Below are 18,265 nucleotides of genomic sequence, written 5' to 3' on the forward strand. Positions count from 1 at the left end.
AGGTATTTTTTCATTTCCTCTTGGATTTCTTCAATAATTCGTTGGTGTTTCATAGCGTATTGTTTAGCCTCCATGTGTTGTATTTTTTATAGTTTTTTTATTTGTATTTTAATTCTAATCTCATAGCATTATGGTTGAAAAAGATGCTTGATATGATTTCACTTTTCTTAAATGCACCAAGTCTTGCTTTGTAGCCCAGCATGTGATCTATCCTGGAGAATGTTTCATGTGCACTTGAGAAGAACATGTATTCTGCTGCTTTTGAATGAGATGTTCTATAAATATCAATTAAGTCCATCTGATCTAATGTGTCATTTAAGACCTGTGTTTCCTTATTGTTTTTCTATCTGGATGATCTGTCCATTTATATAACTGGGCTGTTCAAGCTCCCTACTGCTACTGTGTTACTATCAGTTTCTCTTTTTACAGGTATTAGCATTTGCCTTCTATATCAAGGTGCTGTATAGGTAGGGGTGTGTGTGTGTGTGTGTGTGTGTGTGTGTGTGTGTGTATTTACAATGTTATATCTTCTTCTTGGATTGATCCCTTGATCATTAGGTAGTATCCTTCTTTTTCTTTTGTAACATTCTTTACTTTAAAGTCTTTTTTTTCTGATATGAGTACTGCAACTCCAGCTTTCTTTTGATTTCCATTTGCATGGAATAGTTTTTCCATCTCTTCACTTTCAGTCTATATGTGTCGCTAGATCTGAAGTGGGTCTCTTGTAGAGAACATATATATCTTGTTTTATATCCATTCAGCCAGTCTATGTCTTTTAGTTGGAGTATTCAATCCACTTACATTTAAGGTAGTTATCAATATGTATGTTATTTTACCATTTTGTTAGTTTTTTTTTTTTAATGTAGGTCTTTTTTCTTCCCTTCCTCTTTCATTCTCTTCTCTTGTGATTTGATGACTATCTTTACTGTTGTGTTTAGATTACCTTTTCTTTTTTGTGTCTATATCTATTGTAGATTTAGAGAAAGAAGAACAAATAAAACCTAAAGTCAGTAGAAGGAAAAGAACTCATAAAGATGAGAGTAGAGGTAAATGAAACAGAAATAAAGAAAACTATAGAAAATATCAATGACACTAAAAGCTGGTTCTTTTAAAAGATAAGCAAAATTGATAAACCTTTAGCCAGACTCATCAAGACAAAAGGGGAGAGGGCTCAAATCAATAAAATTAGAAATGAAAAAGTAGAACTGACACCACAGAAATACAAAGAATCATGAGAGACAATTATAAACTACAGTGTGTCAATGAAGTGGACAACCTAGAAGAAATGGAAAAATTCTAAGAAAGGTGCAATCTTCTAAGACTGAACCAGGAATAAATAGAAAATATGAATAGAAAATATGAATAGACCAATCACAATTATTGAAATTGAAACCATGTTTTAAAAACTTTGACCAAACAAAAGTCTGCAACCAGATAGCTTCACAGGTGAATCTGATCAATTGTTTAGAGAAGAGTTAACTCCTATCCTTATGAAACTATTTAAAAAAAAGTTACAGAGGAAAGATCATTCCCAAATTCATTCTGTGAGGCCACTATCATCCTGATACTAAAACCAGACAAAGATACCCCAAAAAAAGAAAATTGCAGGCCAATATCACTGATAAACATAGACGCAAAAATCCTCAACAAAACACTAGCAAACTGAATCCAACAGTATATTAAAATATCATGTGCCATGATCAAGTGGGATTTATCCCAGAGATGCAAGGATTTTTCAATATGTGCAAATCAATCAGTGTGACACACTGCATCAGCAAATTAAAGAATAAAAACCATTTGATCTTCTCAATAGATGCAGAAAAATTTTTTGACAAAATTCAACACCCATTTATGATAAAAACTCCCAACAAAGTGTATATAGAGGGAATATACATTAATGTAAAATAGGCCATATATAACAAACCCACAGCAAATATCATACAAAATGGTGAAAAGCTGAAAGATTTCCTCTAAGTTTAGGAACAACGTGTCCACTCTTTGTGCATTTATTCGACATAATTTTGGAAGACCTAGCCAGAGCAATCAGAGCAGGGGAAAAAAAAAAAAAAGGAATCCAGGCATTCCTGTCATGGCTTAGTGGTAATAAACCTGACTAGCATCCATGAGGATGCATGTTCAATCCCTGAACTTGCTTAGTGGGTTAAGGATCCAGTGTTGCTGTGACCTGTGGTGTAGTTCACAGACATGGCTCAGATCTGGCATTGCTGTGGCTATGGCATAGGCCTGCACCTGCAGCTCTGATTCAACTCCTAGCCTGGATACTTCCATATGTCACAGGTGCAGCCTAAAAAAACAATAAAATAAAATAAAGTAAGAGGAATCCAAATTGGAAAAGAAGTAAAACTTTCGCTGTTTGCAGACTTGATACTGTATCTTGAAAATCCTAAAGGTGCTATCAGAAAACTCCTAGAGCTCATCAATTAATTAAGTAAAGTTGCAAAGTCACAGATTACAAAATTAATACACAGAAAACTCTTAGTTTATATACACTAATGATGAGAGAGAAAAAAGTGAAATTAAGGAAACAATCCCACTTACTATCACATCAAAAAGAATAAAATACCTAATAATGAACCTACCTAAGTAGGCAAAAGACTAGTACTCTATAAACTGTAAGACACTGATAAATGAAATAGAAGATGACACAAGCAGATAGAAAGATATTCTGTGTTCTTGGATTAGAAGAATCCATATTGTCAAAATGACTGTACTACTCAAGATAATCTACAGATTCAATACAATCTATCAAAATACCAATGGCATTTTTCAGAGAACTAGAATGAAAAACTTAAAAATTTATATGGAAACTCAAAAGACCCCAAATAGCCAGAGCAATCCTGAGAAAGAAAAATGGAGCTGGAAGCATTAGGCCCCCTTTCAGACTGTACCATAAAGCTGCAGTCATCACACAGGAGGCAAGAATGTACAATGGAGAAAAGACAGTCTCTTCAATAAGTGATGCTGGGAAAACTGGACAGCCGCATGTAAAAGAATGAAGTAGAACATTCTCTGACACCATGTAAAGGAATAAACTTGAAATGGATTAATAACCTAAATGTCAGGCTGGATACTATAAAACTCTTAGAGGAAAACAGGCAGAACACTCTGATGTAAATCATAGAAATATCATCTCATATCCACCTCCTTGAGTAATGAAAATAAAAACAAAAATAAATGGAACTGAATCCAACTTAAAAGCTTTTAAATAGCAGAGGAAACGATAAACAAAACAAAAAGACAGCCCACAGAGTGGAAAGAAATACTTGCAAGCAATGTGACCATAAATATACAAACAGCTCATGCAGCTCAACATCAAAAAAAAAAAAAAAACCACACAATCAAAATGAGCGGAAGGTCTAATTAGACATTTCTCTGAAGACAGACAGATGGCCAATTGGTGTATCAAAAGATGCTCCATTTTGCTAATTATTAGAGAAATGCACATCAAAACTACCATGAGATACTGCCTCACACAGGTCAGAATGGGTATCATAAAAAAGTCTACATAAAATGCTGGAGAGTGTATGGAGAAAAGGCAACCACCTATGCTGTTGGTGAGAATATAAATTGGTATAACCACCATGGAAAAAAGTATGGAGGTTCCTTAAAAAACTAAAAGTAGAATGACCACATGATCCAGCAATCCCACCCCTGGATATATATCCAGGGAAAACTGTAATTCAAAAAGATACATGAATGTCTATGTTCATAGCAGCACTATTTACAATAGCCCAGACTTGGAATTATCCCAAATGTCCTTAAGAAGAAGAATGGATAAAGAAAATGTGGCATACACACACAGTGGAATATTACTCATCCATAAAAAGAATAAAATAACGCCATTTGCAGCAACATGGGTGGACCCAGAGATTATCACACTAAGTAAGTGAAACAGAGTAAGATAAATATCTTATATCACATATATGAAATCTAAAACAATGATACATAAGAACTTTTTTACAAAACAGACAGACTTGCAGACTTTGAAAAGAAACATTTGTTTACCAAAGGGGAAGGGGGATGATGGAGGGATGGACTGTGCTTCTGGGGATTGCAAAGTCACACTTTTGAATATGGAATAAGTGATCAACAGGGACCTACCTACTGTATAGCACAGAGAAATCTACTTAATATTCTGTAATAACCTAGATGGCAAAAGAATATGAAAAAGAATGGATGGATGTGTATGTAACTGAATCAGTTTGCTGTACACCTGCAACTAACACAACTTTGTAAATCAACTATAGTCCAATATAAGATAAAAATTAAAATAGGGATAAAAAGAGAGGGCAATATTTCTTGTCACCTTTCCCTGCCAAAATTATTAGATAAACACATTTAGAAATAGAAGTCACCCTCACCAAGGATCTTATCCTCATAGTATGGACATGTCCTGTGAGCAAGAAATACACTATTGTGTTAATCCCCTGAGATGTGGTGGTGTTACTGTAGCATGATCTAGCATATACTAACTGATAAATCCTCTTCAGAGTCACTTCAGTTAATACCTCTCCAAGTACCAAATTATCTCTTCTCAAGTGAAATGAAAAGTGCAGGTGGCATTAAAAAAAAAAAAAAACAACTATTAAAAAATTTACAATGTTTTTATATTCTTAAGCAACAGATACATATAAAATGACACATTTGAAACCACATGGATAAGAAAACTTTAAATTCACATATTTTACTGTATGTGAACATGATCTATGAGCATAAGCAGGAGCAGTTAAGAGGATTTTATTCTATAAATCTGAAGGAATCTCAGAAAGGATCAGGGCAGGAGACTGGTTTTAGGCACACTTTAAAATTGAGTGATGGATCAGCAGTACTCAGAAGTGGAACACTTTGTGAATGATTTCCTACAGTGATATGACTTGCTATTTTTTTTCTATCAATATTGAATTATTTATCATTCAGTAAATACTAAGTGACACCTCAAACATTTATTCCAAGAAATATTGGGATAAATAAGTCATAGACCTGGCCTTAAATTTGCCAACCATCAAGCAGAAAGGGAAAAAATATATATATACACAGAAGAAGGCAGTTGTACAGGGTGGAAAGCATTCAGTAGTATGTGGTATACCAAAAAATTATATATATATATATATATAGAGAGAGAGAGAGAATATATAGAAATACACTATATAGATCATGCTACAGTAACACCACCACATCTCAGGGGATTAACACAATAGTGTATTTCTATATATACTATATATATATAGTATATATATATATATATATATATATATATAGAGAGAGAGAGAGAGAGAGAGAGCGTGCGCGAGACAGAGAGGCAGTTCTATATGGTGGAATGCATTCAGTACTGTGTGTTATATCAAAAAATTGTATGTGTGTGTATATATATGTGTGTGTGTGTGTGTGTGTGTGTGTGTGTGTCTGAATATACCCTGTGAGCTGATTGACAAGGAATAACACCATGTATATATTATTGAAGTCTTCATGGAAGAGAAGACATTGAAGGATAAAAATGAGGTCCTAGTAACCTTTTTTCCATGCATATTCCATGTTTTCTTTTATTATATACAAATTTGGATCTGGAATAGAAGTAAGATCTTGATGGCTGGAATCTAGGGCAAGGGGAGAGAACTCTCCTGCAAGTATAGAAAGAACATGGGAAGAGGGAATTGCAAAAACATTGAGTGGGGATAGGCAGGCAAGGGGAAATACAAGGTATATGCTTATAATACTCTGGTTTCTCTTCAGATCATACAAATCTTTTGCCTATTTATATGCTTATAAATGTGGACTAGAGAGTCAGCATGGTAAAGTGTGAATTCAGGTTAGAAAGATGTTGAAATGTTTATCATCCTGCTTTATATGTATTACTTTTAGAGCTCCTTCGCATAGCACACTGGATACTCTGCGACCTTAGGGGTTTCATCATTCATCCTTGTTCCCAGATTCCCAGAATAGCCACCCAAATGAAAGAAGGCCCTGGTAGCGATATGTTTCAGAGTCCTGATTCTTGCTAAACACAAACAAACAAAAATAAAAAAAAAAAAAAAAACAGTTGAGTTCTGGAGAGCCATGCTTTTAAAATATTTCATTTCTGCTACACCAAATAGTTACAGTTAGAAGTAGGCAAGTCTCTAAGGAAAGCAGATTGAAGCTAAAACCAGATGTATATCCTCAGAGTAACAGTCTGCCATGATCCCGTGCTCTAGATTAGAGTTTCATACCTGGTTGTAATGTTGTCAGACTCCTTGGCAGTTTGCTGAATCCTATTCTACTTCATAGAATAGTGTTTTACAAATACATAAAATAAGGAAGATGCAAGGATTGCAGAGTGTCTTAATCTACTTGGACTGCCATAACAAAATACCATGGCTTAAACAACAGAAGTTTATTCCTTATAGTTCTAGACACTGGGAAGTCTAAAGAGCTAGCAAGTTAGGTTTTATTCTGAGGCCTCTTTTTTGGCTTATTAAGGTGACAGCCATCTCAGTCTGTGCTCACATGACCTCTTCTTTGTACAAGAAAGGAGCGAGAGAGGGTGAGCTCACTGGTGTCTCTTTTTATAAGGATTCCAATTCTGTCTTATCAGAGCCATACGCCTATGACCTCATTTAATCTTAATTATCTTCCAATAAGCCCTATCTTTAAACACAGTCATTTTGGGAGTTTAGGCTTCAACATATGGATTTAAAGGTGACACAGTTCATTTCATATATAGAGGAAAGTAATAGTTTAATAGATTATCAAAATGTTAAAATTGTAATAAAATATGTACTTCTTATGTATGCATGTTAAATGTGTAATAAAATGTTAACGCAGTACATAATAAGATCTACTGGTAGATCTATGGTAGAGATAACTACCATACTTTGAAAGTAGCAATGAGTATAAATATAATGTGCAAGAACTGAAATGTGATATAAATTGTTTGGTGATCAAGTCAGAGTATAGCTAATAGTACTGTGGTATGGTTTAAGTTGCTATTAAGAGTTAGTGGAAATCAAGATGGAATTTTCACCTATTTAAGTTCACAGGTTCACTCAGTCCTTGAACCACAGATTAGTACCCCTTGTTTTAGAGACTTTTCAATTGCTTGGGGCCAGAGTGATACAAGAAGGGACAAATACTCCATTTTAACTGCCCTCCAGATGGCTGTGGGGCCCTATATGGACAAACTCCTGGGTACATGGGGGAGGGAATGAATCTAAACACTGATGCTTTTATATTCCTTCCTATGAAACATAAAAACTGGGCTTGAACCAGATCATTTGCTGTTTGGTTTGGATGCAGCCCTGAATGCCAGCCCAGAAGTATGAAGCTTATAATAAAGATCTTTCCCTGGTGGAAAGTCTCAAGTAGGAAGTCATTCTTGGGACTGTTTTATTCATGCCCTGTGTAAAACCAGTTCAGTGTCATTTAGATTATTTTACCTTGGAAAGGGCTGTTCACCACTATTGCCGAGGAAAAAGGAATAGCATCCCTTCATAGCTCATAAGTAGGTTCCACTCCCTGACTTTGGTCCACTACTAAATTAGCAGGAAATATTCCATTTCTTGATCTACACTGTTTTGTATAATTTTAGCCTGTTTTGATGCTATTCTTCCTTAAGACCAAGACTTTAAAATGCTCCTTCTGCCGCAGCTTCAACAATAATCTATGAGCATCTAGGAAAATGATAGCATGGATTGAGGTATAGGGAGTAACAAAAGGTAAATGAGTTAAGTGTTTTCCTCATCTGTCTTTGGGACATGCAAGATGCTGATTTTGAAATCAAGCTGGGTTAAACACCAAATTTCTAGGCTCAAGAACATTGATCATGTAAAATCGAGTTTTCCTGAGCCAGATTATTTTATTAAATTATTTTCTGGTGCCTGAATTAATCATAATTGTTATCTTTATGAGCAAGTCAACAAAATTCTTAGGTTTGTAAATGTTTTTAATCTGCCTTTACCATAAATAGTACAAGTAACTGAATTTGTCTGGGTTTGAGATTCTCCTTTGAGGATGAGACAGCTCTGATTTATTCAGAAGGCACTCATATTAGCTGTTTTCTAACAAAATAGGTAAAGAAAAGAAAAAAGGAGATGAAGCCCAAATCGCTCTGCTTTTCTATTCACTATGGAAAAAAAATGACCAAAGGGCTAGTGATTGCAAATATTGAACAAAATGAGGTTTGGAGATTATCTGAGGATTTTAATCAGGCATTCTACCCAGAGCTCCATTATCAAAGACATGGCATCAGACCTGTGCATTGAGAAATAGGCATTCTTTGTTGTTCTTTCCATTTTTTTGTATAGTCTCCCTTATAAATGCTGAAAAATCCTTCTGCTATGTCTATCATAGCTTTAAAGTACCTATCATGCTCAAATTACATAAAATATTAAATGTTCTTAGAAATCATGAAATGGCTAATCACAATACCTAGGAGTAGAAATAAAGCACATAATAATGACAGGATATGGTAAATAACCTTATTAAGAATGTGGTTTAGGAGTTCCCGTCGTGGCGCAGTGGTTAACGAATCCGACTAGGAACTGTGAGGTTGCGGGTTCGGTCCCTGCCCTTGCTCGGTGGGTTAACGATCCGGCATTGCCGTGAGCTGTGGTGTAGGTTGCAGACTCGGCTCGGACCCTGCGTTGCTGTGGCTCTGGCGTAGGCCGGGGGCTACAGCTCCGATTGGACCCCTAGCCTGGGAACCTCCATATGCCGCAGGAGCGGCCCGAAGAAATAGCAAAAAGACAAAAAAAAAAAAAAAGAATGTGGTTTAAAGATAAGAGTGTTTGGAGAAGTGGAATGGATATGATTGGAAGAACAGTATTTAGAAATAATCAGTATATTTTTACAACCTCAAATTCAGACAGATCAACTGTCAAGGTAAGAAAATATGGGGTTTTTATATTTTCATAAAAAAAATAGTCAAGCAATATCTTAGAGCCCATATACTAATTGACAGCAAAATAATCATGAATACTAAGAGGAGCAATTTGGAGAAAATTTATGGGTTTTGGAAGACATGGAACCTTTCAAAGGAAGCACTTGCTTCAGGCTGTGATCTGCTAATTAATTTTCAGAAATGCAACAAGAAACTAAACAGCCACCTAAGTCTCTTTCTACGTTTATGAGAAAGAAGCTAGTATGGAAACAAGAAGCTTATAGAGGAGAATTTTTTTCAAGAAATAAAACTCTAAAACTATTTTTAGAGCGACTACCTGTGTAGTCCTATTTCTAGATCACCTACTTTGGAGTCTCAGGATTTGGGTTTTTACTGATATTATCAAATGTTTGCTTCCCTGCAGTATTGGAAAGTAAAAAGGAATTGTTTTTACCAAATTTTTTAAAAAAGCAATGATGAAAATATGGATGATGATTTCCTTTTTGCATTTTTCTGATTTTTAAAATTTCTAAAACAATATAAATGTAAAAATGATCTATGAAATACATCTGTGGTCTTTGCATATCATATTGTAGGTAGCCATAATTTTTCAGGGTCTATAAGATTGAATTAAGATAGTGTATTGTTTTCGAGTTTTGTGTTGATATTTTTGTTTTTACTTATAACAGTGATGCTGGAAGTAGCGGTGAACGTGATATTGCTGAAGGCTGTTTCCAGGCCCCCTATGCCTTAAAAACCTGTGAGTGCCTCAAATAAAAGCCTTTGTTTGCATGTCGAGGGCATAATATGAAATGAAGTATTCAGCCGATAGTGGTGACAACCATAGACAGAATGGCATGCCCTGGGGAATCCTGGCCAAATGAGAGGCTGAGGTGTTGGTCCTCAGCCTTTTCTGTTCATGACTCTTTGGGAAACTCTGTCTGCATCTTGCCTTTCTCTGCTGAGTCCTAGTTTCCTCACCCCGCCAATGAATGTATTTTGATAAATGACTTTTATGTTTCTTTTGGCTTATTTTGATCTGGTTCAACCTGTTTAAGTGATACCTCTCACCATGTTTAAAGTTTTAAGGAGTACACAGATATGCTTTGTTTTGTGAAATAACAATAGATTTGAGAAGTGTGGATAGAATGATGGATAGGGAAATGAATGTGGGGATGTTCTGGTTATCTCTAGCTAACCATGCCCAAATGTAATGGCATTAAACCCTGGAAATGCATTATATTATTCTCTCTCACACTTTGGGCATGACCAGCCTCATCTAGGTGGGTGTCGCTCAGGGTCTCTCATGAAGTTGCAGGCAGATCCAGGGTGGGGCTCTTGGCCTGGACACTTATGTGGGGCCTCTCTATGTGGCCTAAACATCTTCATAGGATACCACCTGTGTTCTAAAAGCTAGTGAACCAGGAAAGAGAGATGATTAGGAAGAAGTTCTATCACATTTTCTGCTCTAGTGTCATAAGTCACAGCTTGATTGTGCTGCATTCTCACATGCTGTTCATTAGGATCATGTCACTAAGCCTGGCCTACCATATCACCCCATTTCAAGGCAGTGTTGAAGAATTGATGGACATGTTTCAAAAAACAACAAAAACCAAAAACATTTATATGTGTATAAATATGTATCTGTGTGTGCCTGTGTACATATACAGATTTTTATTTCCAGTTTAGAGTGTCTTTTGCACCCTGTAATTTGGATCATTACATAGTTCACCAAAAACGCCAAAGATTGTGGAATGACCTCTTTGCTATTTATATTTATGTGTGTATCCAGGCTAATTTTAAACACTATTGAAGTTCCCTTTGTTTATTAAGGAATCTTTAATAGAGGGTCATAATTACACATTTTGATTATTTCAAGCTTGGGCTGGGGTCACCCATACTTTCATTAACAAATGTATATATCTTTTAATTTTGTGTGCTAATGCTTTGAACATTTTTTAAAATTCATCCCCATACTCTAATCACTAATTGAAACAGCTGCTTCATTTGAGCAGCATTTATGAAATGATGTGTAAACAAGCCCTCCTTCATGTTTTGGCAGCAATTAAATCCAATTTCATCAAAGAGTTCTTCTGCTCTAAGCATACTCTTCACCTGGGAGCGAAAGGGACTTCAGATCTGGAGCTCTTCTTTCTCCCCTTTGGCCTGCACACACGCTACTGTGTCATCATCCTCAGCAACAAAAAGGTGAGGACGGAATTACATGTGTGCTTTCATCAAGGGATGCCACTGTAATGGAATAACCAGTATAGGTCATTTGACAGCAGCTAAAGACTCTGGGAATATAGCTAACAATTTCAGCCCTCTAGTTGATAAACAAAGAGCTTATCCTCAAGAATAAGCAAAGATTTATACTACCTGTCTGCAAATTTTATAATGGCTGGATGAGGAAGTCCCATGGGAGCAGAATGGAGGCATTCCTAACCTGCCAGTACCTTATCTATATCGTCATCTATGGTCATATAACAAGTTACCAAATACTGCTCCTCTTAAAACAATATGTATTTATCATGTCACGTTTTCTATGGATCACAGGTCTAGATGGGCCCTCTGGTTTAGGTCTAGCAAGTCTTCATTCCAGTGATTGGCCAGTGCTGGGTTCTCCTCGGAGGTTCAGCTGAAGAAGTGGCTGCTTCTAAGCTTTCTCAAGTTGTTGGCGGAATTAATTTTCTAGCTCTGGGATCCATGCATCTTACTTCTCTAAAGCCAGCGAAGGTGAAAGACAGGAGAGGAGGGAGGGGAGAGGAGGTGGGGGCAGAGAGAGAGAGACAGAGAGAAAGAAAGAAGAGAGGATTTAGAGGAAAAGTTTTATGGTATTCTTCTCTTTGAAAAAGACACTGCCATGTCTTGACCTGAGGGAATTTATGACCCATGGGAGATTGCCCCAAATGTGTGTTATGTATCAATTATGCACTATATAGAATGCATAACAATGAAATAATGGTGATTGGGAGTTCCCATCGTGGCTCAGCGGTAACGAACACAACTAGGATCCATGAGGATGTGGGATCGATCCCTGGTCTCGGTCAGTGGGGTAAGGATCTGGCATTGCTGTGAGCTGTGGTGTAGGTTGCAGGCGTGACTCATATCTGGTGTTGCTGTGGCCATGGTGTAGGCTGGCAGCTGCAGTTCCAATTAGACCCCTAGCCTGGGAACTTCCACATGCTGCAAGTGCGGTCCTAAAAAGAAGAAAAAAAAAAGTAATTGGAAAGAGGTATTATATTGACTTATCTGTAGGATCCTTTACACATGAAAAATAGTATAGCCTATTAAATATGTAAGGAATAGTTTTACACTGAGAATTACCATTTCAGGTGAAAAATGCTACTTTATCGTAATATCAAACCTTGTTTTTCATTTCTCTTGAAAGAGTTTAGGTTTTAGCTGAATTCCTCTATATGAAAATTTGTAAAAAAAAAAAAATAATAACTGTAGTTATTTTATCAAACCAGTAATTTGATAAAATGTTTCACAGTCCTTTTTTTTATATCACTTTATAATGTAGCCCTAGAAAAATGCTAAGGTTAATTCTCAATAGTATGGTAAGGAGGTTGATTTTATTCTTTCAGTTAGACTATTCAAATATTAATATATACTTCTATAAATTTTATCTAAATTAATCAGAATATAATTACACTTGTCATCTCCGTCCATTAAAACCTTTCTTTTGATTATATATATTTTGTTCTTGTCAGAAAAAATATTAAAACAATAATCATGAAATTATATTTCTGTCAATTGAGAAATAATACCCAGTCTAAAGTATTGCACTGAATTACAATTACTTAAGTGGGGAAACACATCTATTAATTTACACATTCAATTTTATTGCTAATTATATTGAAAAATGCAATTACACGCTTAAATAGATAATCAAACATCCAAGTCCACCTAGTTAGCTCCTGTTCTTATTAAAAGTGTGATAACTGCCTTGCCATTAAGAACCACCTGTTGAAAACTGTAAAGTAATTAGGTCCCAGTTTGATAGCTTTCCATGTGTAAAACAAACATTTTCACTAAAATGGCTATGGAAGGTAAGCCATTTGTTTCACTTCCCCAGTTCCTTTTGAACTTTCAAATAAAAATGAGTGATTTATGTAGTAGCAGTTTGAAAGTAGAAAACAGTTTCACAAAACTTCCATCAGTGTTCATAGAAATTCCTAGAATAGGGGAAAACTGACAGAAGCCCTAAAAATTCATGCTCTCAAATGCCAGAAATCCGAAGAGATTTCTGCTCATGTGTGGACAGGGACAGATTAAATGGAGGAACCTGGAGCAGAATCATGACCCAGTCCCTGAGGAAATGCACTTTCTGGGAGGATGGGTTAACAGATCCCCACACAGAGCACACAGACACTGCACAGCGCAAAGCTGTTTATTGATACAACCCTGGACTCTGTCTTCATGGTGGTGCCCGTGTGAACATCTGCCCTGTGCAGTCCTGGGTTCCCAAGGAGGAAATCACTCGGCATTACCAGGGTCATCCTTATGAGAGAGGCAGGGACACTGAACTCAAGGAAATCACATTCCATTGGAGAAGATAAACTTGCATAAAGCTGGCTCAGCTCGCACGGAAAGTTTGTATTAATTTGAAGTACGCATGCCCTCCAGATGGACAAAAAATGCTGAACATATGGCACGTTCATAAGAATTAGAAAAATGCATTCAATGGATGCATCCTTATGCTAGAACAACCTTGCCCTCAACAGGATGCCCCTCACAAAACATACTCTTTCCTTGTGTGCACAGTGTCCTAGGACATGTCCACTCATTTCTGTGTGACACAGTCGGACAGATTGTGACCATTTCTAGAATAGAGGAGAATGCATAGCAGAGGCAGAGATAATTGATTAATAGATGAGCTTGGTTAAGAAGGATGTGTAGAAATTTGCCAGTAAACAGAGTTTGGGCAGAGAAGACGTGTGCTCAGGAGAAGATTCTAAGAATGTGAGGTAAAACAGCTAAGCATGAAATTTCATGAGTGCCTAAATTGCCAATTCTGAGAATCGAATACATGAAATGACAGGAAATGGGTTGGATGGATAAGTCAGACTGATAACGAGGAAGGCAGTGGATTTTAAGGTGAATAACATTATTATTAGTAGTAGTAGTATTTATTATTATTAAAAGTAAGAACCCAGTGGAAGATACTGAGCATAAGCATGATCTGATTTCATTTTGTTTTAGAAAGTGTCTCTGGAGCCAAAACAAAAAGTAGATTAAGAGTTGGAGGCAGAAACAGGACACCGAGAGACTGCTTAGGAGATTCCTGCAATCTACTCCACTACCCCGCACACCTCCATTTTGTACTGCCCTCTGCTTTTCACTTAGTAGCAGGCAGACTTTTCACTTAGTAGCAGGCAGACAATGAGAAGTGTGTGAGACACAGTGAAGAAAGAAGAAGTGATGATGTCAGATTTGGGGGAAATAAGGAAATGAGTGAACTCTGAGGATGAATATTGATATAAAGATCAATCTTAATGACAGTTGGAGTGATGTTCACAATTGAAGGGAAAGCAAACCTTCATTTACATGCAGAGCAAATTGGCGGCAAAAGATTCGAATAGAAACTTCTGAAAAATATGGTGATAAAGATGAAGAGAGATTACTAATTTCACTGCCACCATAGCTTCTAGAGTCCCGTTTCCATAGTGGAGTGATTATCAAGTTCGCTTCACAGAGTAGCTTCTAGAGTCTAGGCCCAGCTTATTTATTTGAGAGATATTTTCCTATAGCATACCATGTGTTTTTATTAAACAGTTCACATTTTATGCCATTTAAATATATGTTGCCTTCTCCAAATGTCTGTAGAATAATCTCTCAAGCATGCAATTAAGATTGTATTAAACAACTTGAACTTTTTGATGCAGGCATATAAATCTTTTTATAGGCCTTCTCACTTTTACAGAATCTCCTAGCTCAATCATTTTATGGAAAATAATATTTTAAAGAACATCAGTTATTCTTACTGGTCAGTTTCATGTTGCAAAGTCAAATAGTCACTACGATGATTAATGATCACTTTCTAATGTATGGAATTTAACATTTTAGAATTTTAGCTTAGGTATCACTTGCCTTTTTAGCCATCAAAATAACATAATACTGTTCAGTCAATTCAAATAAACAAATTATAAACCCTAGCAAGATCTGGGTCCAATGTAAGAGAGGAAGTAGAAGTTAAGGCCTATGAAAGAACACTGGGGATTCGATTTTCTATCTAGAAATGTTTTAAAAAAGAAAAAAAAAAAGATTGAGGTTATTTGTATCTAGAGAGCATCCATGACTTGGCCAAGGTTACCCAGCTAATTAGTAGCAGCGCTGGGATTAAAACTTCCCTGCCAATTCAGTTTTTGTGTTCTCCCTTTCTGAGTCATTAACAAGTGGTCTTGTAAAGTTATATGAACTGTGTTGTTTGAGAACTACATTTAATTAGATACACGGAAGAACAAAATATCTTTTGTGACTATTTCTTACAGTCAACAGTGGACATAGGCATCTTTCTGGGAAATTTAATGTATAACCCAAGTAAACATGCAAACTGGAAAATATAAGATTAAGAGCAGAAAGGAAATTTAATAGGTGACTATTAGAATAGCTCCCATTGATTGTCAAGTGTCTGTTAGATGTCAAATTATTTCATTTCCCTTTTCACTGCCTCTAGCTTTGGAATGTAAAGAGCTTCTTGCCTTTAAAAGAGTTCTTTGTTGCATTTGTATTCCTTTCCTGGTCTGATTTTAAGAAAACTGGAGGGAAATAACTAAGTGATACTACAAATGACTTTATTCAGTAATTTGCTGTAACAGACATTATTATACTAAGTTTCTTTTTTAATTAAAAAAAAGAGCTTTGAACATGAATAAGTTTAGACAAAATTTTTTGAGAAATGATAATATATTATCATCAAGAAGTGGAGTTAAATGGAATTGAATGGAATATTTGTTACTGATATTTCAATTGACTAAACAATGACTAGGAAGCTGTTTATAATTTATATTTAAGGAAAATATTCTAACAAACAACAGTTTGCTCCTTTATTATTAAACCCCATGAGTTAGTATTCATTTCCATGAAGTAGATAAGCTATAGATTTGGTATCATTCAGGCACACTTTTTTTTTTTGTCTTTTTGCCATTTCTTGGGCCGCTCCAGCGGCATATGGAGGTTCCCAGGCTAGGGGTTGAATCGGAGCTGCAGCCACCGGCCTACGCCAGAGCCACAGCAACGCAAGATCCAAGCCGTGTCTGCAACCTACACCACAGCTCATGGTAACACTGGATCCTTAACCCACTGAGCAAGGGCGGGGATCGAACCCGCAACCTCATGGTTCTTAGTCAGATTTGTTAACCACTGCGCCATGACGGAAACTCCCAGGCACACATTTTTAAAAATGTAATTAATATAACTCTCTGCTCAATAAGTATAATTTCTTATGAAGACTATGTTGACACAAATCATCAGTAAACAATGTATAATAAGAATAGAAAAAAGTTTTATTTGAGCCAAACTGAAGACTTTTTTCTGGGACACAGATTCAAGAAGCACTTGAATTGTGTTCCCCCAGACCACAAAATGGGGGAGGCATTTATAGGCAAAAATCAAACAGTTATGTAAGTTGTTTGTTATGAATTTTAATTGGACCTGGCAAGAGGTAAGGGTCCTTGCTAAGCAAGGATTGGTTGAGGTCTGAAATGGTTGCATATTTACAAGGGGAGGCCTTGTGACCACAAGGGTGCAGTTGGCAGTGGCCAGCAGATACTGTTTTGAGAATGCCTGGTGGTGTCCTTGGGTCTGATAAAGTCCAGAAAATTCAAGTTCTGAGTGATGCAGGAATGTATCCACAACCACATCCACAGTGGGCACCACCTCCATTTTGAATGCATGAACCACAGTAACTCCATTTTGATTTTTAAATGTATTCTTTAATGGTTATGGCAGGTGTAAAATTCATGTTCTACAGTCCATAAGAACAGGCTATTTTAGTCAGCCTAAAGTTTGAGCACAGTCATATATAAACCAGAATAACTCTCCCATATCTATGAAATGTGAAAATCTCCTCCTTTGACTATATTTTGGGTAAGACAGCTAATTTTTCAGTAAAATAAACATGAGAAAAAAGCTTAAATAAAAGTAAAATATTTATCATTTTTTTGAGTCTCTGTTGAACTGATGCATTTTTACTCTACTTCAATTGTCATTGGAAATTTTGCATCATTAGTATTGGTCTTTCATTTGTATGTAGTAAAACACACACAGAGAAAGCATTTCAGATTACTAGCTTGTATTTATTTTCGTAATGTACATGTCTGCTTAGTAAAAAGTACATATGAAAATTTATAAATTTATTATCAGGCATACATGGATTTAAATGTTAAATAATTGAAAACATTCAGAGTTTTCCATATATCTTTTTTCATCATGAACTAATTAATAAAATTGTACAGAACATTATCACATGAACGTAGATGATGAAATTAATTTTATTATCAACAAATCTAAATTGGGGAGGGATAATAAAGCTGTAAATAAATTTCCTCTGGTCCTCATGATCAGAAATTATTCATTCTTACATTGTTTCTAGATTAATTTTCAGTTTTTGCCATTTTGCCTATTACCTAAGATATTTACAGTATTTGGGTATATTTTTATTATGTGATCAGCTTACTTTTATATCATTTATGTATATATTGCTTGCTCAAAGGTATCTTTGGACTAGTCTCTCAAAAATACATTTGAGGAGTTCCTGTTGTGGCTCAGCAGTGACAAACCCGACTAGTATCCATGAAGATGTGGGTTTGATCCCTGGCCTCACTCAGTGGGTTAAGGATCCGGCGTTGCCATGAGCTGTGGAGTAGGTTGCAAACACGTCTCGATCCGGCATTGCTGTGGCTGTGGTGTAGGCCAGCAGTTACAGCTCCAGTAGGACCCCTAGCCTGGGAACTTCCATATGCCATGGGTGTGGCCCTAAAAAGCAAAAACAAAACAAAACAAAGCAAAACAGAATATACTTGATACTGTTTTCAGATTGTGGGACACCTAAAACAAGTTACAATCTCAGTTTGAAATTAGATTTCTTTTTGCTTTCCTAGTGGTTAGTGGCATGCCTGTCATGCTGTTCTCATTACATCATTCTCCATTGTGTGGCTTAAACTTAAATTGTTCAGTCCTTGTTTCCATTGATCCTCTCAAGTCTTGGCCCCACCCTAGATCTTTTGAGTCAGACCTGTAGTTTCACAAGATCCTCAGGTGATTTATATAAACCTGAAGGTTTGGAAGTCTTCCCCTCACTCCATTTAAATGTATCTCTTAAGTGCCTGGTAAGTGCCAGACAAAGGGTTAGAGACTATTCCAAAGATGTATTTGAGTAAGCAA

At 36.2% G+C, this 18,265-nt stretch overlaps 1 protein-coding gene across 1 annotated transcript in view; it reads left to right on the top strand.

Moving 5' to 3' along the window:
* The window catches only part of CFAP47 (cilia and flagella associated protein 47), a 443,526-nt gene that overhangs the window by 229,095 nt on the left and 196,166 nt on the right, over nucleotides 1–18,265 (top strand). Inside the window, exons 41-42 of the mRNA XM_047764176.1 lie at nucleotides 9,565–9,635; nucleotides 10,938–11,083. Of these exons, the coding sequence (XP_047620132.1) occupies nucleotides 9,565–9,635; nucleotides 10,938–11,083 (217 nt within the window). The remainder of the gene's footprint in view (nucleotides 1–9,564; nucleotides 9,636–10,937; nucleotides 11,084–18,265) is intronic.

This window comes from Phacochoerus africanus, chromosome X, assembly GCF_016906955.1.
Source record: "Phacochoerus africanus isolate WHEZ1 chromosome X, ROS_Pafr_v1, whole genome shotgun sequence".
Classification (NCBI taxonomy): domain Eukaryota; kingdom Metazoa; phylum Chordata; class Mammalia; order Artiodactyla; family Suidae; genus Phacochoerus; species Phacochoerus africanus.